The sequence below is a fragment of the Lampris incognitus genome, chromosome 7 (assembly GCF_029633865.1).
Source record: "Lampris incognitus isolate fLamInc1 chromosome 7, fLamInc1.hap2, whole genome shotgun sequence".
Classification (NCBI taxonomy): domain Eukaryota; kingdom Metazoa; phylum Chordata; class Actinopteri; order Lampriformes; family Lampridae; genus Lampris; species Lampris incognitus.
This window is the reverse complement of record NC_079217.1, coordinates 63,160,915-63,173,923: the sequence shown is the minus strand read 5'-3', so window position 1 is coordinate 63,173,923 and position 13,009 is coordinate 63,160,915. Positions and strand designations below refer to the sequence as shown.

Below are 13,009 nucleotides of genomic sequence, written 5' to 3'. Positions count from 1 at the left end.
GAAGCTGGTACCAGAGAATTTGGATTCTCTATTTCTTAAAGCATGACTCCAAATGATTAATCAGTTAAAACAGTTGGTGAGTTGCTAAATACAGTACTTCTACAGCAGCATACTGCTAAATCACAGTAATCTGTAGCATAACTACTGTGAGGACACAGTATACAGCTATAATGGATGGATGGATGGATGGATATGTGTCCACTAAACAACATTTACCTCAACGTTTTCCTCTTCAACCTCGTCAATCACAACTTTCCTGCTGGGCGACAGTTTGGCAAAGGTGGTTTTTGACACCCTGAAGAGAGGCTCAAGGGTTCCCTGAAGGAGATGGGATGCTTCCTCTGTCCAGTAGTCAAGTCTGTGTCCATGCCTTTGAATAACACCATTGTATCACTTGGACAATGGCGACAATACAGCCAAGATACTGACACTTTATCTGTCATATCAGTCACACCCTTCTATGTAACACCTCTCCATCAGCTGAATGCACCACCACCGGCAAATTAATGGCATTTACCACTATAACACACACACACACACACGCACACACACACACACACACACACACACATGCAAAATAAAAACTGGCACATGTTCCAGCAGTGTGATGGTGTAGTTACAGAACAGAACAGCCCCCCTCTCTGAATGTTAATGGGGATGTGGTGCAGATGCAGGGGGCATACTGTGAAATACTAGGAAAACTGTAACACACGGTGACATTTGCATACAACAGCTTTGAGGACTCAAACATGCATACCATCAGCATGAAGCCGCCGCAGCAGTTTCCTGTAGTTGAGGAAAATACTGGGAAAGGAAACGTGCATCCTCCATTAAATGAGTTTGAAATACACCTGCTTGCTTGTTTAAACATGTACACATATTTACTTGTATAGCTTTACACAGTTCCATCAGTTAAGTCGTACTTGAAGGTCTCTTCCTGTTTTCTCAGTCCAGGGTCCCGGGTCAATGAAGGCTGCAATGTGTCTGGTGTCAAGACAAAACACAAAGTACACAATTATAATGTAATTGAATAATCAGTTGTGTAGCATGAGAACAAAGCTCCCTGTTGAACCTGTAGCCAGAGAACAGGCTTGGCCATAGAACAAGGCTAGTAAATTAATGATCTCCAGTCTGAACCTACATATGGTTCTGTAGGCCTCATCCTTAATCCGAGGATACTCCACCTGATGATGATGACGATGATGATGAGGCCTCATCTCCAAAACCATCAGGGCAAAGAGTTCGTGGAACTGGCCATTTCTCGACCGCCTCCACCTTAGTAGGATCAGGGGCCACGCCCTCTGCCCCCACCACATGGCCCAAAAACGTGGTCTCACGTCGAAGGAGGTTGCATTTCTTGGAGTGCAGGTGCAGGCCCGCCCCCCAAATGGCTTGGAAGACCTGACGGAGGTTCTCTAAGGCCAGCTCGAAGTCAGCGGCATGAACCAGAAGGTCATCAAGGTAAACCACGCACCGGTTGCGGGGAATGTTAGCCAACACTCTCTCCATTAGTCTCTCGAAAGTGGCGGGGGCATTGCAGAGACCAAAGGGCATCATACGAAACTGCCAGAGTCCCTGGCTAATGGTGAAGGCCGTCTTAGGTCTGGCTTCTGGTGCCAGCTCCACCTGCCAATATCCGCTCCATAGGTCAAGTGAGCTGAACCACTGTGACCCTGAGATGTGGTCCAGAGCATCGTCAATGCGGGGCAAGGGGTAGGAGTCCTTACGAGTTGCATTGTTCAGCTGACAAAAGTCCACACAGAACCTCCAGGTGTCATCCTTCTTTTTGACCAGGGTGGCAGGGGCTGCCCAAGGGCTGTTGGATGGCTCTATCACCCCGGCTGCAGCCATCTCTAGAATCATTCGCTCTGCAGCTTAACGCTTGGCAAGCGCTAACCGGTAGGGTCGCAGTCTAATAGGTGGGGTTGTGCCAGTGTCGATTGTCTGCTGCACCAGGTTGGTCTGGGTGCACTCCTCCTCACGGGCAGCGAAAATCTCAGTAAACTGTTGGGGCAGGTCTTTCAGCTGTTGGCTCTGCTGAGGGTCATGCCCTTCACTGCTCCGCTGATACAGACCCTGGATGGCGGCAACAGTGTCCGGTGAGGGTGTCTGAGGAATGGTAGCCTCAATGAGGGTCGTCGTCATTGTTGGTGGGCCAGGCAGTGTCACCATCACCTCGGGTGGCATGGTGGTGACAGTGGGGGTGGGGGGCGGCGGCGTGGTGACAGGTGGAGTTGGCTGGATGTGGATACGTCCCACCTTGCTCTCCGGACAGCGCCGGAGGGCCAGGGTCTCTGTGCCGAGGTGAATGGCATTACTGGACACATCGACCAGAGCCCCCCAGCGAGTCAGCAAATCCAGCCCGATGATGCAAGGGTCTTGTATTTCAGCCAACCAAAACTCGTGGGTGGCTGCGGCTTTCCCTGCCAGCACCTGCAGTGCTCTCTTCCCCAGCATGCCGGTTAGTTCCCCGGTCACAGTTCTGATTTTACAGGTGGTGGGCCTCCACTCTGTCTCTGGCAGCACCCCTGGACGCACAATGGAGATGGTGGACCCTGTGTCCACAAGGGCACAGCAGCGGTGTCCACCAATGGAGCAACAAAGATAGAGACCATGTGCGTGGCCCACTCTGCCGATCTGGGAAGAGTTCTCAATGGGGGATATGGTCGGTTGGCTGGGTGACAGTCTCCCCGCGGTGCCACCCCACTCTAGTTTCCCGACTGGGAAGCACTATGGTGTCGCGGTGCAGGGGCAGGGCAGTCACGGGCCCTGTGCCCCGCTTCTCCACAGCAGTAGCATAGATCATGAGGCGTCCAAGGTCTGAAGGGTGGTTGGCATCAGCCTGGTTGCTTTCGGCATGGTGAGGGGCGAGCCTGGCAGACGACCCCTCTTTCGACGTCTCCCTCATCTGTGGGACCTGCAGCGCATTCCCTTCGAGCGCCAGGGCAACATTAGCAGCAGTGTCTTGGGTGCTCCACTGGTTGTGCCTTGCTGCCAGTTTTACTTGAGCTAGGTATGGCTCGAGGGTCATGATGCCAGCATACCGTGGGAGCTTGAAGATCACTGGTGGTGGCAGCATCGCATTAGCAGGGGGTGCTGGGGTTGTCGTGACGTTGGTCAGTGAAGTGGTGACGGTAACCGGTGACGTAATGGCGGCTGTTGGCAGTGGATGGGCGGTGGTCGCCGCCTCCGAGCCGCCCGGCCGTTGCAGGATGGGGAGCGCTGGCTCCGTCGGCCCTCTCTCGGCGGGACATCCTCCTCCGAACGTCGATGCTCTTTCCCCAGGAAAGCTCTGTTTCAAGACGCCCAATGAACTCCTCAATCTCGCGGAGCATCACGTCGAATGTACTTCTTGACGTTGCCATCTTCGAGTTGTGAGTATTATCTGCGATCCCACTTCTGACACCAGTGTGGCGAACGTAGAAGTAATGACAAAGGTAACTTTTCAGTCTACTATATTGAACTCACAGCGAGACGAGAATTGAAAGAAATACGAAACAATACATGGGGGTCATCTACCTGAACAATAATGTTGATTGTGGTTTCAATACCAAAGTTACACAACAGAACGACAATTACACCACACCAAATAGTAATCACATAAACACATAAAACCACATAGAACACTTGCAACATTTAATAACATCACTAACAATCTGAACGCAGTGCCTGATAGGTAAAACAGGAGGGCACAATTCTAACAGGGTAGCCTCTTCGCTACATTACAGACTACTGTGGGCAAGAAGAAACAATAGAGCATGTTAAGATATATTGTCAGAAATATGAGGCAGAAAGAAAGCGTCTGACTCAAAATCTCATAAAAATGAAAATGCAATTTGATTTAGTAGGTATTTCACAGAAGAATTCAACTGAGAGATATAAAATCTTGATTCAGTTTCTTAGAGTAACTAATTTAATTAAGAAGATTTGAGGGTTTTTTTGTTTGTTTTGGTTTTTGTTTTTTGAGGAGGAATAGCGTAAATAATAAACGGTCTGAGCCACACTCCATACCAGCAGGTGGCGGTAATGCACCAATTCGTTGTTTGCCAACCGCCAATAAACACCAAGCATAAGCCACGTGCTACTTCCTGCCTTGGGATAGTTTCGTGTCAACGTTGCGATGTCCAAAATAAATGTTTTTAGATCCTTTGTCGTCGAGCGACTAACTACTGCAGCCCAGGAGATAGCAGACGCTTTCGAGAGGACGATAATGGCGCAAGAGGAGGAGCTCGCTCGGCAGAGGAGACTTTTGGACTTAGCCTTGAAGCACAGTAGCACCTTGCACAGAATAGGTTGGTAAAATCCAGTTTTCGTGTCTGCCATCTGTTGCGCAATGCTTTAGGTTCGGGAGGAGCTACGGGCAGAGTGTAATAACCACACACACACAAATTAATCTGAACTGCACCTTTAGTTTGCTGGAAAATACAAATACAATTCACAACTACAATGAAAATAATAAACTGGGCCCTTAAAATAAAGAAATAGTCCTGAAGTGTGATTTTCTACACTTCAATGAGTCAATGACTAGTCAGAGTTGTCTGTGAATGTTCTCATTCATCCAGGTCAGGGTTATCCAAAGTAGTTGAATCAAGTGCAACTGGACTTGGTATATATCCGTGAAGACGTTTCGCCTCTCATCCAAGAGGCTTCCTCAGTTCGTACCTTTCTGACTAGACCAAGCTAGTCTGACTGGCTGGTGACGAGACTCAGATATTTATCCTCTTTGGAGTCGTTGTCAGAACTATTGATGTCCATGGCTCTTTGTGTTCCGATGTTTAGCAACGCCCGTCGTTATCAGAGCTATTGATGTGCATGGCTCTTTGTGATCCGAGGTTAAGCAGCGACGGTCGTTGGGGGTATTAGTTTCGACTTCATTGTTCAGTGGTCATGAGGGTCGTTGGAACCGTTAGTGAGCGACTGTTGTTCTTGGAGGCTAGGCTTCTTGAGTCTCCTGGGTAGAGATGAAAGGACGGCATTGTAAGTGAGAGATAGGTGGTGTCGCAGACCTCCTCCTCTGTTGAGGGATGGTTTTCCAGTTTCGCATAGATGGCTTCCTTCACCCCTCTTTCAAACCATCTATCTTCTCTGTCCAAAATGTGTACGTTGCTGTCCTCGAGGGAGTGTGTCTTCTCCTTTAGGTGTAGATAGACTGCTGAGTCTTGTCCTGAGGAGTTTGGCCTTCTGTGTTGGGCCATCCGTTTGTGTAGTGGTTGTTTGGTTTCTCTTATGTATAGGTCAGTGCAATCCTCATTGCATTGTACAGCATACACCAGGTTGCTTTTCCGGGTGTGTGGTACACGGTCTTTGGAATGAACCAGTCTTTGCCAGAGTGTGTTGCTGGGTTTGAAGTATACCGGGATGCGGTGTTTGTTAAAAATTCTCCTGAGTTCATTTTCTCCTCGTCGCTCACGTAGTTGGTCTTTTTGGAACGTGTTGCAGTTTTCACAAAGGTCCAACTGGGGTAGCCGCAGGATTTTATAGCTCCCCTCAGGTGTTTGTGTTCTTCCCGTTGGGCCTGAGTGCTGCTGGGCACATTGTCAGCTCTGTGTTGCAGAGTTCTGATGACGCTCAGTTTGTGTTCCAGAGGGTGGTGTGTGTCGAAAAGTAGATATTGGTCTGTGTGTGTAGGTTTCCTGTAAACCCCAATGTGGAGGCTCCTGTCTTCCCCAGTGTGGACGTCACAGCCCAAGAAGGGCAAACTGTTGTTCTTTACGTTTTCAGCCAGTCAGGCTAGCTTGGTCTAGTCAGAAAGGTACGAACTGATGAAGCCTCTTGGATGAGAGGCAAAACATCTTCACGGATATATGCCAAGTCCAGTTGCACTTGATTCAATTCCTTTGGACTAGTCAGAGTTAATTGTCAGAGTGCACTCTGGGGTTTTGTTCAAAGGACACCAGACTGGGTGACTGGCACAACTTGCCACACTGGATGGTAAGTAGAGTTGTCCTGCAGAGGTTCAGATCCGCTTCTTACTGCTACTCTGGTGCCTCGCCATCTATCAGCTCTCAAATGACTTCTCAGGATTCCGATCATAACAAAAAACCTGACCTGTACATATAACACAGGTTCAGTTTCTTAAATTTATCTTATCTATGCTGTACAACATTCAACGATCGACATTCAAAATAATACTGAGTGTATTACATTGGTGAAATAATAGAGTCTAAAAACATTTTAAATTAATCCCAAATACTGGAATTATTTAGTTCTACAGCATGTATTTAATATACATGAACAATTTACAAACATTTCACATCAGGATGTATAACATTCACATGCTAACAACACAATGCTACATTAACAGCCTTATTGCTAGCGTACGGCGATTAGCCGAATAGCCTGATTGCTAGGCTAGCTTACCAAGACATGTGGGATGCGACCTGTCCAGGTCCAGGGTGTCCCCCCCCACCCCCACCCCCCCTGCCGCCCAATGACTGCTGGGGTAGGCCCCAGCCTCCCGTGACCCGAATTTGGATAAGTGGCTTGGATGATGAATGGAATGGATGGATGTTTATTTGCTACGGGAACTAACACAGGTGTCTTCGACTGTAGTTTATATCTTCAGAAGCCTAACGAGAATAACGCCTCTGAGCTAATGTTTCAGACTGTGCGGAGACTTCGTTCACAAGCTCCATCACGTACGCCGTGGGTCGGGACGGTTTCGTGCCGGTTTATTTATTTGAGGTAATATTTATGTTGCACAGTACTGATGTGAAGCTGAAAGCTGCTAATGCCAATAGTGAAGTTCATGTACAGTTAATTTCCTAAATGCTTCATCCTAATATGTTTAGTTTGTTTTATTATTTTATTTATTTGTGACAATATTTTTGTTGATTTACATTTAAGTAAGTTTGACTTTTTATTAGTAGGTTGCAGCTGGTTGTAGCAGTATTGACAGACATAGCCAAACCCTCGTTTGTTCAATAAACCACTGTTTAATTAAGAAAAAGCGAGAGAGAGGCTATTTTATGCCCCCCCCCACCCCCATCCCACTGTAGCCCTGACGGTATCGGGACTATGTTTGGGCTAACGGACAATAAGAAGAGTGACACTGGAAGGGTTCACTTCAGATCAATACTTTAAAACATTGTAGAACCAGAACAAGTTCCTGCCCTGATAATGTTGGTAGTTGAATGCTCGTCCACTCTGAGGAACAACTAGCCCCCATCAAAGAAGGTTGAATCAGTTCATGTGGACACAATGTTTATTGACAGATACGTTTCACCACTCATCTAAGTGACCTCTTCAGTCTAAACTGACTGCATGTATCTGTTGCAGGAAAAATACTTTAATGAACAGTGAGGACAACAAAAATGGTCCTTTTGTGTTTGATTTATGATATTTTTTTTTTCAGCTAGAAAAGGACAGACCTCATCACTTCCGCACACACAGAGTATGCATGAGAGGAGCAAGAGTCTGACCACAGACAGACCCCTGGTTACTCTTTTATCAGTGGTTCACCCCTCCCTTGGGTAAAGGAATGTTTGTTAATTTCTTATGGAACAGCTGTGAACCTTCTTTTGTGCGCCCTTTAGACAGGACTCAGAGCGCCGCACCTGACTCCCACTGAAACACAGTATCAAGGCTGCATGCTAATCCTGCAAAAGCTACTTAAACATTCTTTACTTCGTGCTTCTAGAAAGGAAACCAACATACGGGTTATACATACAGAAAGGCACTGATTTACATAGGACATGAGATACATTAAGAAGAGTAACTACCAAGAATTGGTTACAACAATGTGGTGTCCCTGGATAGGACATCAGAGCCCTCCTTTCCATTTACTCCATGTACAAGTTGGCCACTACAGGTGAGACTGGGGAACCCATAGCACACCCATGCCTCTGCCTATAGTACTGCCCCCTGTATGTGAAGTACGGGGACTGAAGACACAGCTTCAGGAGCAGACACACTCGGTCAGTGTTAAGGGTGGTCCTGGTGGGGTCGTTTTGTAATTTCATGTGGACTGCCTCCACTGTATAATCAACAGGAACGCACATGAAGAGAGACTTAACATCATAAGAGACCGTTATTTCACCCTCCTCCATAATGATGTTCTTCACCTTATCCGCAAAATCCATAGTGTTGTGGATGTGACGTTCATTACTGCCTACCAACGGGTTAAGAACAGATGGCAGAAACTTTGAGATGTTATAGGTCACTGAGTTAATCATACTAACAATAGGCCGCAATGGTACATCCTGTTTATGTATCTTAGGTATACCACACAGACTAGGTGTAGCTTCCCCTGGGTATAATCTGTGGTAAAAATTCTGTCCATAGGAAGAAGCCACACCTAGTCCAGGTTTACTTAAGGTATGTAAACAGGATGTGCCACTATGGCCAAACTTATATAGGTATCCTGAATCAAATTTAACCTACCTCTGTAGATGCAAATGACAGCATTGGTTTTGTTTTTCACTAGATCCAGACTTTGTACAGTTATCTGATCTGCAGCATCGTGAGCAGGAGAGGAGCCCCAGTCTGGTCAAGGAGGAACAACAGGAATTCTGGATCAGTCCACAGGAAGACCAACTTCCATCGCAGGAGGTAGCTGATACCTCTGAGTCCATATTTACCCCTCTTTGTGATGGAAATGATGACGGTAAAGATCAGCCTCTGCCCTCGCAACTCTACCAAACCCAGACAGAGGGAGACACAGCTGTCACCTCAGTTGAACTGATACAACTGAATGCCAAAGAAGACAACTTTTTAATATCAGAACCAACAAGTGACCACCATACCCTCTCTAAGTGCTGTCATGTAACTAAGAGTGAAGCTGACCGTACTTACAGTCGGCAAAACTGTGAGGAAGCAGGTTCAACTCAGAAAGCAAGGCTGATACTTCACAAAAAGCCCCACAACAAGTGCAAGATGTGTGGTAAAGTGTTTTATAATTTGGAAATTTTCAAAATTCACATGAAGTTTCACACGGGGGAAAAGCCTTCCAAATGCACCACTTCTGGGAGAGATTTTACCAGGAGGTTTAACATGGAGAAGCATACAAGGACTCATACAGGGAAGAAGCCATTCAGATGCACCACATGTGGGAAAATGTTTACCAAAAAGTCACATTTACAAAGTCACGTAAGGACTCATACAGGGGAGAAGCCATTCAGGTGCACCACATGTGGGAAAATGTTTACCCACAAGTCAAATTTACAAAGGCACGTAAGGACTCATACAGGGGAGAAGCCATTCAGATGCACCACATGTGGGAAAATGTTTACCCAGAAGTCACATTTACTAAGGCACATAAGGACTCATACAGGGGAGAAGCCGTTCGGATGCACCACATGTGGGAAGGTTTTTAACGACCAGTCACATTTACTAAGGCACATAAGGACTCATACAGGGGAGAAGCCGTTCAGATGCAGCACGTGTGGGAAAGTTTTTAACGACCAGTCACATTTAGTAAGGCATGTAAGGACTCATAAAGGGGAGAGGCATTCAGGAGCTGCGATTGTGGAAATGGGTTCTGCTCAAAATGACATCTCAACATGTCATGATCCACACAGTATTAAGGAGGTGGAACCATGGTGAGTAAGCAGAAAGCGCAATCACGTTATTGGATCATTTACTTATGTATAGTCTGACATGCCATGTTCTGTTAATCTGAGCTTTTAAATATAGATTTTCCACATTCTGAAATACGTTCCATACTGGACAGTCAAACTGGACAGTCAGCCTATTTCATTTTTTCGTTTGACCGAAGATGTTTACTGTATTCCTTATAGAATAGTCTTTAGAAAAGTGACTACACAGAGTTCCCTATAGGCCACATGACATAATCCAGTGAGTCAAGGAAATTCTTTGAGTCAGTACAAGCCTGTTTCATGCCATAAGCAATCATCAGCTGTCAATAAAGCTGCTGTGAAAGAACATACCATTTACTGCCTCGTCATGCACATCACATGCACAACGTCCAATGGGGAAGGGAGAGGTGCGACAGTCAGAATGTCGCACCTCTCCCTTCCTAGGAAGAGGTATCCTAGTCACCATGACTACCGCCGATGTGTTGCAGTATTTACAGGCGTTGGACAGCGGCCATTGTAAATTGTTTGAAAAATAATATTTAAGTTGTTTAAGTGTTAATTGTGGTGTCAGTAGTTTCTCAACAGACACACTAACATATGCAATGCATTGATATCTCAACTGGGTGTTTATCTTGACAGAATCTCATCATCAGCTTCTTCCCCGGGATCGGCTCGCTAAGTAGGGCACTCCAGATGCCCCTCTCCCCAGCAATGCCCTCCAGCTCCTCCTTGGGGATCCCAAGACGTTCCCAGGCCAGATTGCACATGTAGCCCCTCAGCGAGTTGTCACCACGACGATCCGGTACAGCGTCCGCAGTGCTGCTGATGCTGCACCAATCCACCAGTCTGCACCAATGTTCTGGACAGTTTAAAAACCCCGTTGTTCTAGTAGTTTGTAAGTTCCAGTCGTTGTTTGGGACGGTTTCAATATTTCTTTTCAGGTTTTTTGCATGTCTCGTTTTATAGGCCTTGTTACCTTTGTTAGATTAGCAATATGTGTTTTCTGTTTTTGTTTTTCAGGTTTGCCTTTTTTCATTGTTTTATTCTCAGTTTTTCATTGTAAATATTCAGGTTCAATTTTGTGGTTTAAATTGTTTGAAAGATAGTATTAAACGTTGTTCAAATGTTAATTTTTATGTGGGTGGTTTCTTAGCAGACATACTAACATATGCAGTGCATGATATCTCAAGTGGGTATTTATCTTGACACAATACAGAGTTTAAAACCGGCGGTCATTGTGACCAGCTGTGGTGGTTTTAAGTAGGAGTGAAAGACCGGCCGTTATAGTGTTAAACCACTTCTCTGGTATCTGTGGTTTGGATCAAACACTTGAGTGACACCTCTGTGGGTCCTGCTACACAGTGATTTCACACTACACACAAGACACCTGGATTAACACACCTTTCAACAGATTCCAAGAAAGTAAGTCTTTGTACAGATTTAGCTAGGACACATTCGGCAGTTTCAGTTGGTTCTTCTAGCTGATTCTACACACACACACACACACACACACACACACACACACACACACACACACACAAACATTCAAACTCTGTATTTGTGTCTGTTAGTGTGTGTGTGTGTCGGGGTATGAGCTGTGTTAATGTTGTTCTTGGTGTGTAACATGAGTGTGATTGTGTAGCAGCTTGTATGATTAAATAGTTTCAGCTCACACAGTCATTCAGTACTGACACAGCTTATAAAGTGAGTCGTCAGTGATACACAACCACGAAGCCCAGAGCAGCTCAGCATGTAGTGGATGTCAGTGTGTTACAATACTCTCGGAGGCGTTTAGTAGTCAACACAACAGCTGAGTAGCACCACAACACAACATCCAAGCTACACTCCTGAACATACTCACACCCACTGCAGTTGTTTTGTGAGTATTTCCATCGGTAACATTGTAAATGTGTACTACATATTTAATCAAAGTATATAGGAAGGTACACAGACTACATACAAGCTACACACAAGTACACAGACACACTTGATATGTTCATCTCCCTGTAATGTCAATGTATCCTCAGTTGGAAGGATCATAAATGACTGGTAACGACAACACAACCAGCACGTGACAGAGACAGGTACTTTTATTTTGTTAAATCGTTGTTGGCCATTGGTTAGCGGGTGTGAAGAGACGAGGACTCTTTCAACAAAGGTGTCTGTCAAAGGGGGACCAGCAGCATCAAACCCTCCTCCTCAGCCTCCCAGAGAAGCACCGGACACGGCCCTTCCTGGACTTGACCTGATGTTCTCTCTTGGCCTCCGTCTCCTCCTCAGGAGAGGATGTTTCCCTCTTCAGGTATGCGTCTCTCTGCAGGACAGCATATCTCTGCAGGTCCTCCACCTCCTGCAGGAGCTTGTCTTTGTCTGGAAGGATTGACTCCTTTTCTCGCTCCATGGCCTCCTTGGCAGAATGAGGAGGCTGTGCCTCTTCGGATTTGAGAAGACACTCGGTCTGGAGGGTCTCATTCTATCAGAGAGTTTCCTTTTGATGAATAGATCTGTCCTGGAGAGATCTCTGGAGGTGTGCAGTCCTGTTCAGGATGCCTCACAATGACAGAGACTGGTACTTTTATTTTGTTAAGCCGTTCTTGGCCATTGGTTAGCGGGTGTGAAGAGACAAGGACTGTTTCACCAAAGGTGTCTGTCAAAGGGGGACCAGCAGCATCAAAACCTCCTCCTCAGCCTCCCAAAGAGGCGCCGGACACGGCCCTTCTTGGACTTGACCTTATGTTCTTCCTTGGCCTCCGTCTCTTCTTCAACAGGGGAGGAGGTCTCCCCCTTCAGGGCGGCGTCTCTCTGCAGGGCCTCCACCAACGACTAAAGAGTGAAAAACCAACAAGTTTCTGGAACCCAGAGAAAAGACACAAATTGGCAACATTCACTGATATGAAAACATGCATTGCAACCAGTAAATCTACGAAGCTTCAAATGGATTCAGATGTGCTCTTCAGGAGACTCCTGGCCGTATCAAAACAAAGAGACGTGTCATTGGAAAATGTAATGTCTCACGAGTTGGCTGCCGTTCCACCCTCTCTCTCTTCTATGATGATGGAGAGATGAGGAAAACCACAAAAGCTGACCTAGCAAAGAAACTGGAGTCTGTAGTGGAGGTGATGCAAGAGCTGCCTGAGATCACAGCAAAATCGGCCTATATCATTGATGGCATGGCTCTGCTCCGAAGTCTTCCTGATGCAGCTTTCATGACTTTTAGTGACTTTGCTGAATGCATCCTCAAGAAGATCTTGTCTCTTCTAAAGAATCAAGAGATAAAATGTGTCGTCATAGTCTTTGACAGATATGACAACCCACAGTCAATAAAGATCCTGGAGAGACAAAGGAGAGGAGCAACTGATGGGCCCACACATGTGATCACAGGTAACGCAAATGTTCCGAACTACAGAAGCTACCTGAGGAGCAGTGGAAACAAGACGGCACTGTGTATCTTTGTGAGCAGTTACATCATCTCT

General features: G+C 46.2%; 1 protein-coding gene across 1 annotated transcript; it reads left to right on the top strand.

Moving 5' to 3' along the window:
* Positions 1-8,919: 8,919 nt before the first annotated feature.
* Positions 8,920-9,543, top strand: LOC130115312 (gastrula zinc finger protein XlCGF71.1-like). Its single transcript, XM_056282918.1, has one exon. The coding sequence runs from the start codon at positions 8,920-8,922 to the stop codon at positions 9,541-9,543; it is 624 nt and encodes a 207-aa protein (XP_056138893.1).
* The last annotated feature ends 3,466 nt before the right edge of the window (positions 9,544-13,009 follow it).

Bases quoted from the DNA above. Each gene is read 5' to 3' on its own strand.
- LOC130115312 (XM_056282918.1), top strand. From the start codon at position 8,920: ATGAAGTTTCACACGGGGGAAAAGCCTTCCAAATGCACCACTTCTGGG.